Genomic DNA, 23486 nt, shown 5'->3' with positions numbered 1-23486 from the left:
GTACAGACTCTCCAAGGTCCAGTAGATAGTCTTTTTGGGATGTTAAAAGTTAAACAGTAGTAAAAATTGGGTTAAGAAATGGGACACATCAAAGTGAGCGGAAAGGTAAGTTTCCTTTTCTGTCACAACAATAGCTTCAGTTATTACTACAGCAGGAAAATTAAAGAAGGTGGAGTCATAAAGAAAGGTGTGTGATTTATGCGTCCCAAAAATCTTTAATGGAGAGTATACGAATTTTAGCTAGTGCTTAATATTTATGCTGTGGTTATCCCAAAAGAGTACTCGAATATAAGCACCATGTCCTTGACCGGAATTGTAGTTTATGTATCAGCACTAGGTACTCTAAATAAATTATGCTCAATTGTGGAGGTGCTTCAGAGTTTCGTGTTTTTGGAAAAAGGAAGTGCAATCAAAATATACACATTACATATTGTTTAGAGATGCGGTTCCCAGACGGTAGTTTACGGATCCCCAAGGGGTTTCTTTGACTTAAGGGGTGTCACCAGTGAATTGGGATTGACTGAGAAGCGTTCGTCTGGAAATGTTGTTTCGTTGCAACGGAAGTCAAAGCAATGTGACATGCAATAATTCTTCATTCCTAATGCAGTTTTCTCGTATTGCTTATAAGAACGCTTAAGACCAAAGATGCGCAAAGAGCTGTTGCCATGGCCAATTGGACACTTGTGACAATTAAAAGGACATTCAGTACCAGGCCCCAACTGTCATGACCAAGCTCTACGACAGTCTAGTACGACCAAAGTTGGTGTGTGGGATGTTTGTCACGTACCCAGTCACTACGATCGGTCAAGCAACTCTTGAATTAGTCAAGCAAAGGGTAACAAAGATGGGCCTCTTAACATTTAAAGGCCTCTATTAAGTATCTCATTCATTACATCTATATCTCTAAAATCGTCTCTCACTTATCTTCGCAAGCAGGGTTATGTGATTGCAGCTTATAAGATCCGGAATAGTAGCAACAGAATTTCTGAGCTTTCTCAACTTGAAATACCCAAAAGAACTTGAGGTCGTTTTCATACACATTTCAAAAAGCAACCAAACTGGAAAACTAATTATTTACCAAAAGAGTCGACAGCTTGTAGAGCTTTCACAATGAAAGTATAGTGGCCTCTGCCAGTGAAAATGCCGTCAAATCATCAAAGGATAGGGGGTGGTTCTACAAACCATGGGGCACTATTTGGGACAGGACAGGAGGGTTCAGCTCAATACTATTATTGAAAATGGCGAATACAAGATTTATTCTACAGTCGAGATTTACCCTACGCTTAAAATACTGAACAATCATATATTGTTTTTCATTAGTAGCATTGTTTTTCAAAGTAGCCAAAATCTACTTTGTTAACGGAATGTCAACTCTACATGGTATAAGAAGCGTCTATTTTAAGCAAGTTACAATTCTCTTAGAAAAATTAAAGCTTCAACTAACTAAGCAAACTAAGCAGAGCAGAGTTAGACGTTAGACTAACTAAGCAGAGTAGAGTTAGACGTGTCAGCTGAATAGATAACAAATTTGAAAGCGATTCTAATGAACATTAAGACCCTCAGGGGGATAAGAGATCGAATGAGAAAGACAAAGCGGATGAAGAAAAAAGTAGATTAGGCTAACTCAGCTAGTAATAAAAGAAATCCATGATTAAATCTAATCTTTCATTCACCAGTCTCATTATTTTGAAATTAAATATTGAAATGCAATTTTTCATTGAAGAGTAATTGCTTAGGTTACAGTTATTTCAGACAAGTTAAATTTATTTTCAACATGGGGGATATGGGACCAAATGTCACACTCCTTGGAACTAAATATAGGAAGATTTTCTTCTTCTTTTTTCTCCTTTTTTTTTTATAAAAGACGATTAATTTTGTCAAATTAAACCGACCATGTGATCAAAGGAAGAAGAACGACTAATCTGAAACCTATAAAAAAGGAAAGAAAAAAAAAGATATTTTATTCTGATCCGAAGCAGATACGAAACGCATGTCTGAAGACATATACGGTAGGGTTAATCAAGTAGATCATAATGCGCATGGCGCTGACTTAAGATTAAATAAAAAGAATACGAGCTTTTCTGCTGAAAGTTAGGAGAAACATTACAACCTAAAGGAACAGAAATTATTCCGTATATGAAGGGGTACCCCCTCCTCAATACAGTATTCTTGACACAAAAGTTTTTAGCACTTTAAGAAAAGCTTCTATTCTAATTAAACGGTCGTTGTGTTTCATGAGTCATTCTTAAGAAATTGGGACAAATAGTCAAACTTTAGCCTAAATTTGTAAATCAGAAATCGTAGCCTTTGATTGATAACACTAAATCTTATCTGCATATATATATATATATATATATATATATATATATATATATATATATATATATATATATATATATATATATATATATATATATATATATATATATATATATATATATATATATATATATATATATATATATATATATATATATATACATATATATATATATATATATATATATATATATATATATATATATATATATATATATATATATATATATATATATATATATATATATATATATATATATATATATATATATATATATATATATATATATATATATATATATATATATATATATATATATACATATATATATATATATATATATATATATATATATATATATATATATATATATATATATATATATATATATATATATATATATATATATATATATATATATATATATATATATATATATATATATATATATATACTAGCTGTTGGGGTGGCGCTTCGCGCCACCCCAACACCTAGTTGGTGGGGCGCTTCGCGCCCCCCCCAAGCCCCCCCGCGCGCGTAAGTCGTTACGCGCCATATTAGTTACGCGCCATTGTAGTTGTGTCCCTGTGTCCCACCTGTGAATAGAGATAGATATAAATATATGTTTTTAACTACGTAAAACATGCGAATATACAACATTCTTCGCTGTCCCATTGTCTGTGCATATAAATAGATTGTCAGGTTTACTGACTCTTGAACATGCAACATATAATTGTCCATGGGAAAAACAATCCGTATTCAGATCTATACCTCATTATTCTAATGATGTGTCCCTGTGTCCCGGTCGTCATTTATATTCCCTGTGTCCCGGTCGTCATTTGTGTCCCGGTGTCCCAGTTTGTAATTTCTCTTTGAGTGTCCCGGTCGTCATTTATATTCCCTGTGTCCCGGTGTCCCGGTCGTCATTTGTGTCCCGGTCTGTAATTTCTATTCGAACAATCCCTGTGTCCCGGTCGTCATTTATATATCCCGCCTGTGCCCCCGGCGTCCCCGTTGTAGTTGTGTCCCTGTGTCCCGGTCGTCATTTATATTCCGTGTGTCCCGGTCGTGATTTGTGTCCGGGTGTCCCAGTCTGTAATTTATCTTTGAGGTTCCCGGTCGTCACTTATATTCCCTCTGTCTCGGTCGTCATTTGTGTCCCGGTCTGTAATTTCTCTTTGAGTATTTTTTCTTTTTAGTTTTTTTTTAGTTTTTTACCTTTTTTCTTTTTTCAGTTTTCTTTTTCTTCTTTATTTTTCAGGGTCACTATGAAGTACATATCGACGAACTTTTGTTTTTTTAACTTAAATCTGGTAGGCATTGATGACCTTATCCAAGTCAAAATCCCAAACCCAATCATCATCGCTATCATTTTCAGTTTTGATATGTTTTGACTCTCGCTGTCCAGGTGGATTTTCATCTAACTCCGCGGTTTTGCGTTCTTTAGCCGCAAGCCTGTTTTCTTGCTGTTCTTGTGATTCCTCGGAACGCTTTCTTTTCTTACTTTCTCTATCAGCAGCAAGTTTTTTGGCATAAACTCTTTGAGCAGCTTCCTCGGCTGTTGCCATTGTAGGTTCTTCAGTCATTTTACAATTAAACATTTTTCCGTGAACAAATGTCTTAAATACCGTTAATGACGTCATCGTCAAAGCAAAAATGACGACAACTAATTTCATGACGTCAGCCGACACAGAAACATGACGTCACCTGATCCACAGATCCACAGACAGACAACTTATTTTTATATATATAGATATATATATATGGAATCAGTATATTGAGCCGATCCTTTTTATTCATAATATTGCTTTTTTATTTTTTGGAGTTTTGATTACTAATTAGTCGCGTCGCTCCTTACTTACAGTTCGTTACCACGAAATGTTTGATTTAAATTTGAATTGCAAGTGTTGCATCTTTGCTACTGACAAAAAACTGCTACATGCTAGAAGCGGGAATTTTCAATAGAACAAGTAGGAACCATGTGAGTGATTATAAGCCCGATAAATCGAAAAAAAAAATCAGTCGATGTACTGAGCTGCTGATTGTAGCAAGCGGAGTAAGTAGTGATTGTAAGCCAAAAAATTATACAACATACAGTGCTCAAGGTATAAGTATGCCAATTAAACATTATATAGGCTATACGTTTTTACCTTAAAGAAGTATAATATACCTCAGATTTATTAAACTAGTTTAAACAAATACGATTTTTTTTGCAGTCGTTGAAAACCGAATTGGAGTTGAGAGGTATTTTTTTTTATGTATCTTTACCTTGGAATGGATCTTATTTGCACTAAAGGCTTGATTCTTTTATTGGTGTCTTCCAGTGGTGATATTTTATCCTGCTTTTTAAAATTATATTTTTTATTCATTAAAAAACCCTGCTACATCTATGCCCAAAGGCGAATATCCAGAGGCTTGCAAGTGACTAAATACGATGCAAAATTCAGAATACCAATTCATGTAAAATAAGGAAAGAGGAAAGTCAAAACGCAAAAACAAAAAAAGCTTGGCTTATTCAGCCTCATACCTTCGACCTCCGCGAAAACACTCTGCCAGTCATAAAGATAAATTAAAACAGTAATGATACCTTAGACATCTGAAAACAGTACTTCAAATTTATAAACTTCAAAACCAGGTAATTCATGAATTTTCGGAATTCTGGTAAAATATTGAATGTTTATTACTCGCTTGGTAAATCTTCCACAACTGGAGAGAAAAAAAAAAAAATTTGATATTGAGTAAAATTTAATTCGTTATTCAGAAGCTTTACCTCTGTTTACATAACTTCCCATACAATATGAGAAACCATGTATTTTTTATTCGTTGAAAAAGATGTCCTGTTAAAGTGTTCTTTTTTAGTTCTTTTTTTTACAGTTTTCCTTGTTTAGGAACTTTTTTCTGCTGTATCTTATCCATTTCATTGTTTAAGTTGTTGTATCGTTGGTTATACGTTGACGGTTGCCTTGGTTTTCAACTTTTATTTAACTCTTTCTGTTTTCTGTCCCAAAATCTAAATTTTTTTTGTCGGTCCTACATTAACGATCAGGAATCTTATGGATGCCATTTGAAATTGTATTGTTTGATATATGGGTTCTTATTTTGAGTAAATTCATAAAGTATCACAATTTCCTGTGACCATTATAAGGAAAAATGCAAAGTTTACTTTATTTCTTTGTTTTTAATTGGAATTTCATTCAAACTTCCTTGGATTGACTTATAAAGTTGTAAATGTCATGGTTATTAGCTACTTTATATGGATAGAAACAAGTCATTTGGATCAATCACAATGGCATTACCCCCTCCCCTTCCATTATGAAAACAGGGAGAGAATCCTGCTTAATAATGCTTGAAAACCTTAATCCGAGGTATCTGACATCTCGGGAGCTAAATTATTACTGCGGCCTAATTTTATTTTATCTTAGTTTTAAATTTGAAATGAGAGAGAGAACACGTATTTCTAGCGTATTTTGTTGCGTCGCTTGTTTTTAATAAAGCATAGTGATAGCAATGAAAAATTAAAAATCGGTGAGATGCAAGTAAAAAAGGATAAGATCAAAAACAAGCTATGTTGTTTCAAAATTATAAAGTTTTAAGAGATGCATCATGTATTTGTTCGGATTTCCTGAAAATAAGAGATTCCGTTGAATCACTAACAAATGTTTTCAGCGTACTTTTTACTCGTTTTTCATCCATTTTGCTCATTTTCATCCCCACTTCATCTTTTGGGTTTAATAACTGCTGCTACCAAAACATTCCAACTGCTTGTGGAGGGTTTTTTCTTTCAAGTTGAATTTGCTTTCTTTTCTAATTCTTTAAGACATAGATGTCTCTGTAAGTTTCCGCTGAACCAATTCAAACAGTCATATTTGACAATTCTATCATTCTTTCTTTTTGTCATATCATTATTTTTGTCAAAAAATACTAACAGTCTCGTGGATATCTAACTAAAATTAATTTACTGATGGATCCTAAAATTTTAGTGATTTTATATTAATTTAGTAGTAACGACTAGTTATTAATTGAACTGCTGGAGATAGTATATTAGATACTAATCCACTTATTATTTGCTTGTTTTTTAGTTTGCATTACCCTTTTTGCTTTTTCTCTTGGAGGATTTACTAGCATGAACTAGTTATTAGTTTAGTTGCTGTGAATAGCAGTGTTAGTATTGATATTTAGACTTTTTATAAGTCACGAACTTCATGAAATTGCTAATATCAAACAGTTCGTGGTAACGAACTGTTATATCAATAGCTACACCAAAAGAATTGCATTTTAATGCTGATTTTAAATATATAAGTTTCATCAAGTTTAGTCTTACCCATCAAAAGTTACGAGCCTGAGAAAATTTGCCTTATTTAAGAAAATAGGGGGAAACACCCCCTAAAAGTCATATAATCTTAACGAAAATCACACCATCAGATTCAGCGTATCAGAGAACCCTACTGAAGAAGTTTCAAGCTCCTATCTACAAAAATGTGGAATTTTGTATTTTTTGTCAGAAGACAAATCACGGGTGCGTGTTTATTTGTTTGTTTGTTTTTTTTTTGTTTTTTTTTTCCCAGGGGTCATCGTATCGACCAAGTGGTCCTAGAATGTCGCAAGAGGGCTCATTCTAACGGAAATGAAAAGTTCTAGTGTCCTTTTTAAGTGACCAAAAAATTGGAGGGCATCTAGGCCCCCTCCCACGCTCATTTTTTTCTCAAAGTCAACGGATCAAAATTTTGAGATAGCCATTTTGTTCAACATAGTCGAAAACCATAAAACAATGTATATGGGGATGATTTACTCCCCCACAATCCCTGGAGGAGGGGCTGCAAGTTACAAACTTTGACCAGTGTTTACATATAGTAATGGTTATGGGGAAGTGTACAGACGTTTTCAGGGGGATTTTATTTTGTTTGGGGGGTGGGGCTGAGGGGAGGGGGCTATGTTGGAGTATCTTTCCTTGGAGGAATCTGTCATGGGGGAAGAAAAATTCAAGGAAAAGGGCGCATGATTTTCTGGCATTACAATTAGAAAACAATGAAAAATAAACATGAAAACGTTTTTTCAAATGAAAGGAAGGAGTAGCATTGAAACTTAAAACGAACAGAGATTATAACGCATATGAGGGGTTCTAAAAATACTTTAGCATAAAGAGCGAGGTATTTAGGAGGAGATAAATACCTCGCTCTTTATGCTAAAGTATTTTTAGTAATTTCAACTATTTATTCTACGGCCTTTCTGATTCAGGGGTCATTCTTAAAGAATTAGGACAAAATTTAAGATTTAGTGTAAAGAGCAAGGTATTAACGAGGATACAAACCCCCTTGTATACATAATAAAAATATAAGATTATGATAGCTTTTTACGTAAGTTGCTAATTTATAAGTTACGTATAATTTTTACTAATAAAAACGTTCGTTAAAAATTAAGAGTTCTAATTGCCTTTTTAAGCAACCGAAAAATTGGAGGGCAACTAGGCCTCCTTCTCCACCCCTTATTTCTCAAAATCGTCTGATCAAAACCAAGAGAAAGTCATTTAGCCAAAAAAAGAATTAATATACAAATTTCATTTTAATAATTTATGCGCGGAGAGCCAAAACCAAGCATGCATTAATTCAAAAACGTTCAGAAATTAAATAAAAAAAAACTAATTTTTTAGCTGAAAGTAAGGAGCGACATTAAAACTTAAAACAAACAGAAATTACTCCGTATATAAAATGGTTTGTCCCCTCCGCAATCCCTCGCTCTTTACGCTAAAGCTTGATTCTTTGTCACAATTCTACTTTTTAAAACAATTAAAAACTTGACTCTTTGCCACAATTCTGCTTTTTAAAACAATTAAAAGCTTTAGCGTAAAGAGCGAGGGATTGCGGAGGGGACAACCCATTTCATATACGGAGTAATTTCTGTTCGTTTTAAGTTTTAATGTCGCTCCTTACTTACAGTTAAAAAAACTAATTTTTTTATTTAATTTCTGAACGTTTTTGAACGTTTTTTACGACATTGAAAGAGGAACATTGTATTGAAATTTTGAGGGGCTCATAAAAAAGGGCTCATTCAAACGGAAATTAAAAGTTCTAGTGCCCTTTCTAAGTGACCAAAAAAATCAGAGGGTACCTAGGCCCCTCCCACGCTCATTTTTTCCCAAAGTCAAAGGATCAAAATTTTGAGATTGCCATTTTGTTCAGCATAGTCGAAAAACCAAATAACTATGTCTTTGGGGACGACCTAATCCCCCATTGATTCGTGGCTTATTTATTTGGTAATGAGGTCAATTAACTTATAGATGGTTTCAAGATGAAAACAGTCTCAGTGAAGAGGATAGCAGTATTTAGGTAGCTCGGCCTAAATCGAAGCACGACCTAAATTAAAATCATCATCTTCAGGTTAGTTGTTTTCGTCTGATGTAATTGGCAAATTAACTGCAAGAACTAAATGATTACGATTCTATTTAAATTTAATTTGATTATAATTTAATTGAAAATTGAGGAATTGTTTGTAAAATTGCAATTAATCAACTGTGTCCCGAAATAGCAGTATTCATTGGAACTCCCGCCTGTTTGAGTTTGATCTCTTACGAGAACTAATTTTTGCTCGTCAAAACAAGACACCATTTTCCAGAACCAAATTTCCGAGATCCTAAAAATGAATGCCACATCCGTATTTTCAGGATTAAAAGCCATTTTTAATGATTTTCCCCCTTCAAAGTTTTGACTGTGTCAGTTCATTTTTAGCTAATACCAAAACTTTCTATTAAAACAGCAATAGAGTAATTCTATTATTTAAACAGTAACTCCATTAAATTTCTATTAAATTAGAGTAAACAGTATTTCTATTAAATTTCTGTTCGAACAACAATCTACTCAACAGCCTTGAATACCGCAAATCTTTTGTTTCATTTTATTATGGATGTAAATCCATGTAGGTGATCTAGATAAAAACTTGAACAAAAAATTATAATAAGAAAATCAGATAAGACATAGATGACTGAAATACACAGAAAACAGACCTGCAATTCTATATTGTTCTTGGCAAGGTCAGATTTCTCTCCCACTCCATAGAGACGTCCAAATCTTTCTTCAAGGAAATAAATTTTCAATTTCAAGTTGAAATTTTCCTTTCTAAGCTCTTCTAATTGTTCTTCTAGTTCTCTGACACATCTCCCGGTAGATGTATTTGAACGACCTGGAGAGGATTTTCCTGGTGATCTTCCAGCCATTTGACTATATAAAGCTGTGGGAAAAAATGCATAAAATAAAATTAAAAGAGGCAAAAACACCCACAATTAGATAAGAGGTGAAGAAGCACCCACTTAGTGCCCTATCAGATATAAGAAGGAGTTTAAGGTGGGTATTAACGAGCGAAATTCAAATCGAGGGAAATATACCCCTTCAATCTTCAAAATGGACAAAGTATCAAACTTCTCCTTAGAGAAAAATTCTAGCCCCTGCGTTGAATATACCCTTCTTTCAACGGGTTATTACCTGATATATATATATATATATATATATATATATATATATATATATATATATATATATATATATATATATATATATATATATATATATATATATATATATATATATATATATATATATATATATATATATATATATATATATATAACGGCTACGTCCTATGAGCGGGGCATGGCACATCTATCAGAGTAACCAGCCCCTCAAAAGCTAACCCGATTAATTTCACGGTTTAAGCGAGCCTACCTACGCTTGTATCTCTTATAAGATGGATAGTTTTATTGGATAAAACAGTTGAAACCCATCCCCACCTCTCCACGTAAGGCAACTGTTCACTAGATCACATGTCTATCGTCCTCTTTTTGGGGCTTACATCCAATTTAGGGTTAGGCCCAATATGAAAAATTTTCTAGATGTAATTTCCTCTATTCTCCTTGATGCATTATGTTGGTCAAATCATATACATTTTTTGTTGTGTCCTACGATATAGATGTCTCTTTTTTAGTCAAATTTACGGATATAGCCTCTCTTCATGAGAAAGCCATACTAGTTGTTAAGTTTACAAATCCATCTGCTGTTCAACCCCTCTTAAATCTTAGCATAGTTTATGTCCTTGCGTATGCTTCTTTTACTTTTGCGCGGCTGCGTAGGGAACTACAAGGATCTTCCAATGTCTTGTTTTGCTTCTGACAACTCGACGTTTTACCTACGCTGTTCTGACCGCGTAACAGTCCCAATCGGGCCTTGCAATCGTTCTGATTTTAACCTTCTCGTGGGATCTTCAGGAGTATGGAATCCACTTTCAGTTGTGACACCGAGCTGTCATTCCTTTGGCACCTTCAGAGGTATGGTGGTTGAATTTTTCCAATAGCTAACTTAGATCTTTAAGTACTAATAATTTGTTTATTATATTATTATTTATTCTTATAACTTAAATATATTTTTACTGTGGCTCTTTTTTTTCTAAATTTATGTGGATTGATTTATTTCTGTCTTTTTTAAATAATTCTTTTTTATTTTTTGAGCTTTATAAAAAAAAAGGAGGATTGACTTCTGACGAAAGTAAGGATGAGTCAGCTCAATAATAACCAGAACTCGAAAAACAAGCAAAAAGGTAACATTTAACACATCAAAAATTAGGTTTTATGCTGGCTGCAAATACGCAAAATTTATTAAGTTTAATTTTAATGTCCAAAAACTACAAACCTGAGAAAATTTGCCAGGCCTCTTTTTTTAAAGAGGGAAGCACCCCAAAGAAGGCAACAGATCTTAATGAAAATCACACCATCAGATTCAGCCTATCAGAGATCTCTAGTATAGCTGTTCCAAGCCCCCATCTACTAAAAGTGAGATTTTGCATTTATGGTAAGAAAAGAGGTCATGGGTGCTTGTTTGTTTTCTTTTCTCAAGGTTGATCGCATCAAACCAATGATCCTAAAAATGAGGTTTTAAGTTTTTATTGCTTTAGAAAGTTGAACTGTGATAAAGAGTCAAACTTTAACGTAAAGAGCGGGACGTTGAGGGGTCCCTTTCATATACAGAATATTTTCTGTTCCTTTTAAGTTTCAATGTAACTCCTTATTTTAGTTGAAAAAACTTGTTTTTTTTTATTTAATATGAATGAGAAGTATTCTTAAAGAACTTTAAGACTTTGGCGTAAAGAGAGAGGGACGGCGAAAGGGCATTCCCCGTCATTTATAGAATATCTTATGTTCATTTTACGTCTTAATATTGCTCCTTACTTTGAGTTGAAAGTCCGTTGTCTTTTTTATCAAACACTCTAAGGGTGGATAGTTTCAATTGAAAAACATACTATATTAAAATGATTGTTCTGACTGCTCTAAAGGCCTTCTTTAAGCAGAAACAGCGAAATATCTCATTTATTCCTTTTTCTTAATTAAATTAAAAAAAAAAAACTGTTTTTTTTTAACTGAAATGTTTTTTTTAAGGTTTAATAGAAGTGTTTTTTTTGTTTTTTTAAGGAGCGAAATTAAAACTTAAAATGAACAGAAGTTACTCCGTGTATGAAAAGGGCTGTTCCCTTTTCAACGCTCGGCTCTTTATGCTAAAGTTTGACTCTTTCTCTAAATTCTACGTTATTAAACAATAAAAAGCTTTAGCGTAAAGAGTGGGGCGTTGAGAAGGGAACGGTCCCTTTCATATACGGAGTAATTTCTGTTCGTCTTAGGTTTTAATGTCGCTCCTTACTTTCAGCTAAAAAAATTAGTTTTTTTTTATTTAATTTCTATAAGGCTTTGAGAATCATGGACAGAACCTATTTACTAATCCCTTTTTTTTACATAAGTTATAAACTAAAGAGGATGATACCCCCACTCCTCCATCATTTGTCCCCAGTGTATTCTGATCTTTGATTTTCAAAAAAAAGTCTTTTGAATTATTTTACCGTCTTTAATTAGTGGAACTAAAGATTATTGAAATATTATATGACTCATACACAGGTACGTACACTCCATCTCCAACCAAATCTGTTGCAGCCTTCAATCGTAACTCCCTCCCATGGAGGTCTGACTCCCTAAAATCTCCTTGTCAAAAAAATCTAATCTTAAAAGACATCCCTTTCTTCCTATCTTGAATGATTTCTGACTATTCAGGTGAGTTTTACCGGACGTTTGCGTTTGTGCTATTGTCTAGCAAATAGAGGCTCGCGAGCTTTTGTGCTATTATCTAACGGTGAAAGTTCGGAGCGTCTGAATACTAAAGAAGAGAGGAAAAAAAAGAAAAGGACGAACAAAGAAGAGGAACGATTCCAGTGTGGTCTAGTGAAAAAATAACAACGAATAAACGATCCAGACTGATTAAAGTTTAGCGTAAAACGAACATAAGCACGAATTTGCATAATCTCAGGTGATCAGAAAATGTCAGCCACCCCAAGTCTGAAGTGTGCTGAACTTAAAACCTTAAAACTAACTTGAATAAACTTGGTAAAGCTGTCGGAGCAATTGCTTCCAGCAATATGTGTTTTTCCGAGTTATTAATGCATGAGCGGTTATACATAATGAGACAAAGGATCGATTTATCCAGGCGCTTTTTTTTTAGTTTTAACACTCTTTTTGGAATATTTTCTACTAAAAAATCTTGAAAATACAAAAGACATTCCAAAAATCGATCTTCCACTTTCTATTTGAACCTGTTAATGCAGGTAGAAGCGCTATCTGCTATCTGCACATACTGTGCAGATAGCTTGCACATGCATAGGACTGAAATAAATGAAGTAATTCAACAACTATTGCTCACCATTCGTGGTTACTTTTATTGTAGTATAACACGTCACTAATCCTTTTTCTGTGGATGTTTAGAGCGAAAATAAAGCATTAAAATTGTCGCTTTCCACTTTTCAAGTGACCAAACCGAGTACCTGTGTGTCTTGAACTGGTTGGATGAATTATGAATTTAGGTTGTTTCTATTTTATTCGAAGCTATTGTGCTTTTGTGTTTGAAAGAAGAGCTTGTTCCTTTTATTTCATTCTTCATTGTTCAATATCACCTCAACACCGATTCGGAGGAATTAGTTTATCACTTGCAGTTACTTTTTCAGATGTGTTTATGCTCTTCTTTAGTCCCTGATTCTTTTTTAGTTGGTAACATTACGTCAATTTTGAAACGCGGTAAGGACCCAACTAGTCGCGCTTCGTATAGGCCTATTACGGTTGCTTGTACTTTAAGTAAAGTATTTGAATATGTTTTGCTCCCTGATCTCCTGTCTAATGTAGATTATATGTCTAATCAGTTTGGCTTTAAGCCGTATATAGGATGCCAACATGCTCATCGTGCTATAGTTTCGCTATTACTTGAAGCGCATAAAAATGGTTTTGAGGTTCATTTTTGTGCACTCGATGTTTCAAAAGCTTTTGATTCAATTTGTCATAGCCAACTTTGGTATTCTTTAATCCAACTTGGTGCTAATGTGTCTATTATATCAACTCTTCGTTTTTGGTATGCTAATTCATATGTTCGACTCAAGTCAGGTGACACCTACGTTGGTAATATCCCCATCCGTTCTGGTCTTAGGCAAGGAGGAGTCTTATCCCCTTATCTTTTTAATGCTTGTCTTTATTCTGTTTTGCCACGTATTAATCCATCATGTTTTTTAGGCCTAACTAATCTTTCGTACATTGCATATGCAGATGATTTACTTTTGATCAGCCGCACTAAATCTAGCCTAATTAAGTCGACCCAGCTTGTTTCTAAGTATTTTGAGGAAATCGGCCTCAAACTTAATACTGAAAAATGTGAATATTTAGTTTTTAATGCTCAACATCAAAGTAATGATCTTGATTTGAGCTCTTTTTCAGTTAAGCTCGTTTCTTCGATTCGGTGGCTTGGTATTAGTATTTGTTCATCTTTATCGGGTTTTCAATCTTGTGGGCTCGATGATATTAAAAGTAAACTTAAAAAAGGGTACGCGAAAATTGTCCTGAACCGAGGCAGATTTTCACGAAAGGCTTTATCCAGACTTTATTCTACATATTGCGATCATTCTATATTGTTTCTTTCCGGTTTGCGCCCGTTGTTTAATAATCAAGATTTGCAGGGTATAAGAGTTCTGTATTTTCGTTATTGTAAATATTTATTGTATCTGCCGCGTTCTTATAGAAATCAGAAGATTATCAGAAAGTTTTGTGCCACTGATATTATTTTCGTTTATAAAAAACTCTATGCTAGATTAGGTGCTGAGGCCTGTCAACGCTTGGGCCCTTACCACCCTTTGATTAGACTGTATTAATTGTATTGTTTGTGTTATTTCGTTTTTCTTTCCTTAATGTTTTTACTCCGCTTAATTTGTCAAAACAAGCGGGTAACAAATAAATTATTATTATTAATTATTAATATCTTGAGATGGTAAGAACAAAATTTCGCTGTGGACAGGTCCTCTAATTGGTTTTAGATTCAATTGTACAGTCGGGGTACAGTCAGGGTTTTAGATTTGCCTATGTTTTTGTGGTCGTGTCGTATGTGCATATAGTTGATTAAAAAAGAGATGGATTGCTGGATTTGGGATGGTTTCATGGCAATTTTTTTCTTCACTGGCTTTGGAATTACAGCGTATAATCTCCCAGCATAGATAAAAAGGTGCGACATCCCAAAAAAGAGGAAATCAGTGATAACAAAATCCACTTTTAAAACAGCTTTTTTTGTATAAAAAGAAACATTTCTATTATCCTAAAATCAGTCCGTTCTATTATATATGTATACACATTGTTGAAAAATAGTTTTCAATCGTAATTATTTGTTTGTAGTTTGTCATTGTAGTCATATATATTTATTTCAGATCACGAATAACTTAGTTTCAATGATCAGTTAGATGTTTTGGCTGTGTATCCTCAATCTAGTATTTTGGGAAATGATCAGGATTGCTTGCAAAAAATACTAAGACTAAATTTTTCAATCTCTTTTCTCTCTGCACTTTAAAACTTCAGATATAAGACAGAATAGCCTGTTCAATCATCATTTTATCGGAGTTCATTGTCATTCAAGGGTCAACTGATAAAAAGCTACGTAATTCTAGAGGATCTAGTTGTTAGGAGTTATCCCTCTTCCCCCTCGTACATTTTTTTATTATATCTTAAAATTGTATTAATATACTGAATAATTCTTATTACTATTGATTATAAAATAAAAATATATATAACTAGGTAAATATAATTTTTGACTGTTTGTTTGTGTACCACCTGTATTTATTTCAAAATACAATTTTGTCTGGTCTTAACTATATTTCCCGATTATATTTTGTTGTTGTTGTGGTATATGTGAGTATCTGCATCTATTATTAGCCTATAACATCTTTAGTATCGTTACATATTCATTTATTTATCACTTTTTTTTATCTAAATTTATCACTTATTCATTTATTTCAGTTTATCATTTGTCGCAGATGAAATTAAGCTGATGGATGTCATTTTTTTTATCAAGCCAAAATAGTTTTACAATGCAATAAGAGGTAAACTGTCATCCTATCACAATGAAAGTCAGACGCTGGGCCCAAATATATTTTTCTCCAAAAGAATAGAAGTTAAGGTGTATATCAACCTCTACCCTCGGCCGTGGTAATTAAAAGGGAGACTAAGCCCTTTTGGGTCGAAAATGAGTTATGTATGTGTTGAGTGTAAACTTAGCACGATGAATTGAATGGCACAGTCAGAATTGTCTTATCTTGTACCGTTAAGAAACTAAAACAGAGATATAGGCAACTTTTAACCCCCCTCACTACCGATGGCTGTGAGAATTAAAAGAGGACATGTGGCATTTTGTTCGAAAATGATTTGACAAACTTTGAAAATAAAAAAAAAGACATACGCCATGGATAAACGTTTATCCAGTTTTGGATCTTCTAAAAATTCATAAAAATGGCTTGTGTCACCTTTTTCATTAACACAGTCTTACTGATCTAAAGGAATTAACCTGTAAAGTTAGAAAAAAATGAACTTTTTATGACTGCAAAGTACCTCCCTCCTCATTAAAAGATTCATTCACTTTTAACCTAACAACTAGTGTGCAATGTTGTATAATTGTGAATATCAAAATGCAAATAATCTTCAATACTCATCAGGGACTTTATTATTAGCGACGAATCCTCTACAATTTACTGCTCCTTTGGGCTAAAATTGATGTTTTGTTACTACGTTGACAAGCATTGCCAATTTTCTGTATTAACTGCTGTATAATTGCGAATATCAAAATGCAAATAATCTTCCATACTCATCAATCATGTAGGAACTTTATTATTAGGAATCATGCATTCCCTGATAAGGATAAATTCCCTTATTAATGTTACTAGAAAAACTAATTTGTTTCTTCTTTTTTCAGGATATTATTGATCAGGATATTCTTATTCAAGTAACGAGGATTGTTTGTTTTGTTTCAAGAAAAAAAATCGACCGTGTTCATCCGTTCTAGCAAGCTTTGTCTTTTCTTTTATGCCAACATCGATCTGGATTTGTACTTTTACCTTACTAGTCGGAATATCTTTTTTTTGTTACAAAATTAAAATTTGTGTTTATTGTACGAGGATTGTGTAAAATAAACGATGAGTCTCGATAGTTTGTGATTTCTTTCTTTATGGTCAGGGCTATGGTTCTTCTCTTGTGAGGACAGGGAATTTTGAGGACAGTGAACCCTGCCATCTCCGTGGTGAAGTCATCTTATGAGGGTTACTTAATCCAACAGGGTTGGGTAACAAATTGAGAAATAGTTCTATCTAGGAGAAAAGTTTAAAAATAATCAAAATAAAAAAAAAAAATACTATTTTGCATTAAAGTTAAAATCGAAAATGAAACTCATAACGAATAAAAAATATCGATACTCAATCCTTAGTGTTGTAAAATTGGCAAGCGCTTTATTGAAAGCAAACGATGCAAAAACAATTTTGGTTCATCGCTCTTAACTTTCCTTGCAAAAAGGGTTTTTTTCCTCTGCTAATTTTGCTTGTATTTATTGTTATTTCCTAGTTCTATTCCCATCTACGCTTAGCATTGTAAAATTGGCAAGTGCTTTATTAAAAGCAAGAAACGCAAAATCAAGTTTAGTTCATCACTCTTTACCTTCGATGGAAAAAAGTTTTTATTCTTCTGTTAATTTTGCTGGTTTTATAGTTATTTCCTATGTCTATTTCCCATCTAGGCTTAGCGTTGTAAAATTGGCAAGCGTTTTATTAAAAGCAAGCAACGCAAAATCAATTTTGGTTCGTCGCTCTTTACCTTCCTTGCAAAAGGGCTTTTTATTCTTTTTTTAAGATAGATGTATTTAGTATCTAGGCCTAACATTGTAAAATTGGCAATCGCTCTATTGAAAGCAAACAATGAAAAAACAATTTTGGTTCGTTGCTCTTAACTTTCCTTGCAAAAAAGTTTTTTTCTTCTGTTGATTTTGGTTGTTTTCATAATTATTTCCTAGGTCTAATCCCCATCTACGCTACCTGAAGTTAAGAACGAGAGAGAGAGAGAACAGTTTATTAAAAAAATTTCGTAACTCTTGGCTAATTTGCAGTTCCAAAAACAATAAACACAAGAATTACGCACTCTTAAACGTAGAAGTAAAAAAAGGCACAAAGGAATTATAATATAATATCGGTTTATCCGCGCACGTATAGGAATCAGTTTGGACTTTTGCCTGGTTCTGCTGTCAGTGCTGCACTGTCTGCGGGTCAAATGTCTCTATGAGCCGGGTCTAAAAGTAATACTTTTCCAAACTTCATGATGAGATCCCACAATCTTTGTCCTAGGCACTGAATATTTAGTGTAATGAGTGCTTCTTGGTAAGGGAACATCTCTAGAACCCAGGATAATCCCAACTGCCCTTTTTTGCACTGACTCTGTGTCGTATATTAGGTGAGCAGTGTGTAGTACTGAAGGGCCCAACATAAGGCAGCCATGCTCCAAGACTGGTCGCACATAACAAAAATATGCACGGAGGAGATTTTTGACATCGCAACCAAAGGGCAAAATCGCAACCACGTATTTTGGACAGTGTTTGAAGGGAAGTATTACCTTTCCTAATTACACTGTCAACATGTGTGGCGAAACAACAGTCTCTGGAGAAAATAATATCGAGCATCTTCACTTCTGAAACGACAGCAAATGGATTTCAGGAGAGTAAAGTCTCTTTTTAGGGGACAAGGCCGAAGATTTTTCACTTGGTAGCTTTAATGATAAGACTGGACTCATTACACCGAGAATTTAGCTGGTCAAAAATGTCACTAGCAAACTGGGCTATAAGAGTATTACCCTCAAGTAGATAAGTAAGCACGAGTGACAAGTCATCCACAAGCTAATACCCGTCTTCATGATCGCTCAATATGTAGTTTATCACAGCAAGAACTGTTAGGCCTGCGAGTTTGGTACCTTGTGGGGCTCCCTAGGTTATGTTACTCCATTCGGAGTCAGCGTCTTCTTCATGGAGGGCAAGTACTTTCTGTTGGCATCCATACAGAAAATCTAATACGATTGACAGAGTTTGACGCGTAGCTCCCATTCGCTTCAAGTTCAGGCATGCGATGTGGTGAAATAGAAGGTCAAACATTTTGCGAAAATCGATCGCAGCTAGAGCAACAAAATGACCCTGGGTCTCAAGCCACTTTAGAATGCGGTCGAAGATTTTTAGAAGGTATACGGAAGCTCCACACTTGGTAGTCTTCCGAATTGATATTTGTCTATGGATTCACGAATTTGAGACAACAGTCGGCGGAGTATGAAAGACTCTGTCACTTTCGCAAAGAATGAGGTTAAGGAAATTGGGTCTCGAGTCATCACAGCTTTTGAGGGTATTTATTTTCGGAATGGCTCGTATGTACGCTTTCTTCCACAGTGAGGAAAATACAACGGGCGCTAAGCATTGGTTAGTCAAAATGGAGACTGGGAGATCAAGGAACAAAGCATATTCATGAATAGGTTTGGTAGGGATTTCACCTGGAAAAGGTGACACTCCCGTCTTTATTTTACTCAGTTCCTTGTACATGTCGAACTCGCTTAATTCAATCAAAACACTGAGGAGCAATCTTCAAGCAGGGATTGTTGTTCCTGGGAATTCACAAGAGGAAATGTGGTACATATAGAGGTTAGGAAGGCGTTGACGGCACGGGACCCAACTAAGCGCCCCTTGTCGCCTGATAACATTGTAGTAGACTTACCCTTAGCTCACACTGCTGCGTCAATCCCGACACGATTTTTTGCCTGTCGGAAGAGACGTACGACAGAATCGGATGGAGTGTTCACACTGAAACGCAGACTTCTGCGTCGCTGCGACAAGCTCTATTCCATAGTTCCCACTGCTGCGTCAAATCGGACACGATTTTTCAAATCAGATTTTCAAACTGAAGCAATGAGAGCATTAAGCCAAATCCAGAAGAAGGCTATTGCAGCGTATCTTCTGAGTAAGCGAAGAAAGCAGGCAAGTTGTTGCCTTTAGGTTTACATAGGATGTATAGCTAAAGTTGGGTCACCAGTTTTTTGGAGAATCCTGTATGACAGGGATGACTGAAGCTGGAAAATAGAAATATTTCAGCTCTCGACAGTGGGGTCCACAAGTTTTTTTGGGTAACCACTCTCTTGACAGGCCATTATTCTAATGGTTGATGGCCTATTCTTAAAATCTGGGTGATCTCTCTATGGACTGATGACCTAGTTTGGAATGTGGGTGATCAGTCTATAGAGTGATTGCCTATTCTCTAAATCCTCTCTATGGACTGATGCCCCAGGTTGGGTTATCAGCTCACAGAGAGGTCACCTGGTCCAGGCCACCAGTTCTTAGAGAGGTCACCTTAGATTTGGACAATTGAAGGATGGGCTATCAGTCCCTGGAATTATTACCTATCAAAAAAGTGGTCATCGAGAAAGTTTTCCTTCCAAAATAAAATTATCCTAGACAGTAATTATTTAATCCTCTATGGATTTTCCCTGGGCAGACGAATCATCCAAAGAACCTGGTGCACAACTGTTGGTAGATGGATAAGTCAGTTTAACAAGCAAGAGAGAAAAAAAGTGCAGCTATGATCTTAATTCGCTAATATTACTTGCTGTATGCACTTAGTACTGTACTTGCAATTTTCATAGTTTCTTGTTAATCTTCTTCTCAGTTCTTTTTTACCTTAATTTTTGTAATTTTCTTGTTACTTTACCACTGCAATGGAATTCTATGAACCTGTTCTTTGTCTTTGTAATATGCCTTTACTGCATTTTGGATATACCTGTCAGCTTCTCTTTGATACTGTACAATAGCATCCTTATTCAGATCAGGTTGCATGTAGCTTTTTCTAAATGTTAGCAAGTCACTTATACCTTATGCTGTCTCTGCTAAAGCTGGGTCACCATTTTTTTTTGAGAATCTTGTATGACAGGGATGAATGAAGCTGGAAAATAGAAATATTTGTTCTAGACAGTGGGGTCCACAAGTTTTTCTGGGTAACCACTCATTTAACAGGTCATTATTTTAGGGATTGATGGCTCATTCTTGAAGTCTGGGTGATCTCTCTATAAAGTGTTGACCTAGTCTGGAATATGGGTGATCAGTCTATAGAGTGATGGCCTATTTTCTAAATCTGGGTAACATCTCTATGGACTGATGACCCTGTCTGGGTTATCAGTTCACAGAGAGGTCACCTAGAGCAGGCCATCAGCCCCTGGAATTATCACCTATCAAAAAAGTGGTCATCCAGAAAACCTTCTGGACCCCACTGGTTCTACAGACCTAAGAAAGTATTAACTTGATCAGTGACACCTCCCTGACCCTCTTATAGTTCAATAGAATAGGTAACAGGACTTACAGTTTTCTAGACAGAGATATTCAAAGGTTTTCCTTCCAAAATCAGATTCTCCTAGACAGTAATTATTTACTCCTCTATGGGATTTCCCTGGGCAGAAGAATCATCCAAAGAGCCTGGTGCACAACTGTTGCAAAATGGATGTGTTAGTTTAACAAGCATGAGAGAAAAAAAAAGTGCAGCTATGATCTCATTAATTTGCTAATATTACTTGCTCTATGTACTTAGTACTGTACTTGCAATTTTCAAAGTTTCTTTTTAATCTTCTTCTTAGTTCTTTATCTTAATTTTTGCAATTTTCTAGTTTCTTTACCACTCCAACGGTATACTATGAACCTGTTCCTGTAGGTTCTTGTTCTTTGTAATGTGCCTTTACTGCAATTGGGATATACTTGTAGGCTTCTCTGTGATACTCTACAATAGCATCTTTATTTAGATCAGGTTGCATGTAGTCTTGAAAGTAAGTTACTGCTTTACATCCCGGTATAAATAACTAAACAAAGCTGGGTACAGGCTACGCTAAATGTATGAAAGTCTCTTGAAAGTAAGTTACTGCTTTACATCCCGGTATAAATCACTAAACAAAGCTGGGTACAGGCTATGCTAAATGTATGAAAGTCTCTTAAGTCTTGAAAGTAAGTTACTGCTTTACACTAAACAAAGCTGGGTACAGGCTATGCTGCAAAAGGCTCATAATAACCTCATCTACAGAAAAACAGCTAAGAAAAATAATGGATTTAAAAAAAATTGTAGTTTGCCCTTTGCTATTTTGCAACAATTATAAGTGTTTCCTGTTTCACTATGCTTGTCAAGGGCTTGAAAATGTTCACTATCAAAGACCTATTCCAGCTTTCTTTTAATAGAGACCTATGTTTATATTCTTTGTTTCTTATAGGAGCAGCTATATGGAAGTGCAAAACAAGCTACACGGAGGTGGTGGGTCAGACCAGTCCTTAGAAAAAGAGAAACAGATGGTGCCTTCAGCAAATTGGTGCAGGATCTAGAAAAGGAAGATCCACAATGGTATTTCGAATACCTTAGAATGACTCCTACAAAATTCAAGGAACTCTTAGCAATTGTTAAAAGTAAGATTGAGAAGAAACATACCAATTGGAGGAGACCTATTTCAGCAGCTACGAGACTTGCACTGACGATCAGGCATCTTGCTACAGGAGAGTCAAAGAGGTCTTTGTCCTACCAGTATTTGATTGGCCGTTCGACAGTCACTCTTATAGTGGCAGAAACGACAGAGGCCATTTGGACTAGCATGAAAAGCCAATGTTTGAAGCCACCAACCCAATCCACGTTCCAGACAATCGCTGACAAGTTTATGAGGCGGTGGGACTTTCCAAATTGCATAGGAGCAATTGATGGAAAATATATCAGGTTAAGATGCCCAGAAAACAGTGGCTCTACGTATTTCTGCCACAAGAGATTCTTTAGTGTTGTACTGATGGCAGTTGTTGATGCTGACTATAAGTTTCAGTTTGTAGACGTTGGAGCAGAGGGTAGTGCTGGTGACTCAAGTATATTCGCCAGGTCATCGTTTGGGTGTGCCATTCTGAACGGAACAATTGAAACTCCTGAGCCTAAGCCCATCCCTAATGGGACCATCTTACCACATGTTTTCGTAGCTGACGAGGCATTCCCCTTGAAAATGAACATAATGAGACCATTTCCAGGTGGCTTGAGTGTAGCTGACAGGCAGAAAAGGGTCTACAATTACCGTTTGTCTCGAGCTCGCTTGGTTGTAGAAAACGCATTTGGAATCTTAGCTGCACGCTGGCGTATTTTTAACTCACCTATTAATTGCAAACTTGAAACAGTTGATTCAATAGTCAAAGCTTGCTGTTGCTTGCACAATTTCGTAATGAGCGAGAACTCGCAGTATTGTCCAATTAACTTCGTAGATGCCCAGAGTGGAAACAGGGAGATTATCCCTGGAGCCTGGAGAACCATGGTCTCTGATAACTGGCTTCAGCGGCAGCAACGTCAGGGAGCAAACAATTTCGCAGTTACTCCCATGACAATAAGGACGAAATTTCTGGAATACTTCAATTCAGGGCAGGGCGCCCTACCATGGCAGGAAGAGTACCTGTTTGGATAATATTCTCATGCTTAGTTTCTCCATTTTCAGTAGGCCTATTTATGTACATAGTTCTGTTCTTGGTTATATGCTCAGAGCATCATTTCCCCTCTTCCTTTCAGTGCATTCCTTCTTTTTTGTATAATACAAGTTGATCTGAAGCAGCAAAATATAAGCAAACAGCCGAGTCAAACACTGGTTAATGGCGCAAAAATTTTTGTAGGTTAACCTTTTCAAGCTGCACTTTTGCAGAAGCTATAGTTTTTGATATCACTCTAAAAGAACCTGCATTTTGTTCGTTCTAGAGTTAACATGGTATCTAATACAACATTTACTTTACCC

At 35.2% G+C, this 23486-nt stretch overlaps 1 protein-coding gene across 1 annotated transcript; it reads left to right on the top strand.

Annotated features, from left to right (window-relative positions):
• The first annotated feature begins 18791 nt into the window (after window positions 1–18791).
• LOC136030771 (uncharacterized) lies at window positions 18792–23350 on the top strand. The gene is made up of 3 exons (XM_065709813.1): window positions 18792–18906; window positions 19355–19689; window positions 21954–23350. Exons 1-3 carry the CDS (start codon window positions 18792–18794, stop codon window positions 23163–23165), a joined length of 1662 nt encoding a protein of 553 aa, XP_065565885.1. The 3' UTR covers window positions 23166–23350.
• Window positions 23351–23486: the final 136 nt, after the last annotated feature.

The sequence above is a fragment of the Artemia franciscana genome, chromosome 9 (genome assembly GCF_032884065.1).
Source record: "Artemia franciscana chromosome 9, ASM3288406v1, whole genome shotgun sequence".
In the NCBI taxonomy this organism is placed as follows: domain Eukaryota; kingdom Metazoa; phylum Arthropoda; class Branchiopoda; order Anostraca; family Artemiidae; genus Artemia; species Artemia franciscana.
This window is presented reverse-complemented; position numbering and strand designations above follow the sequence as displayed.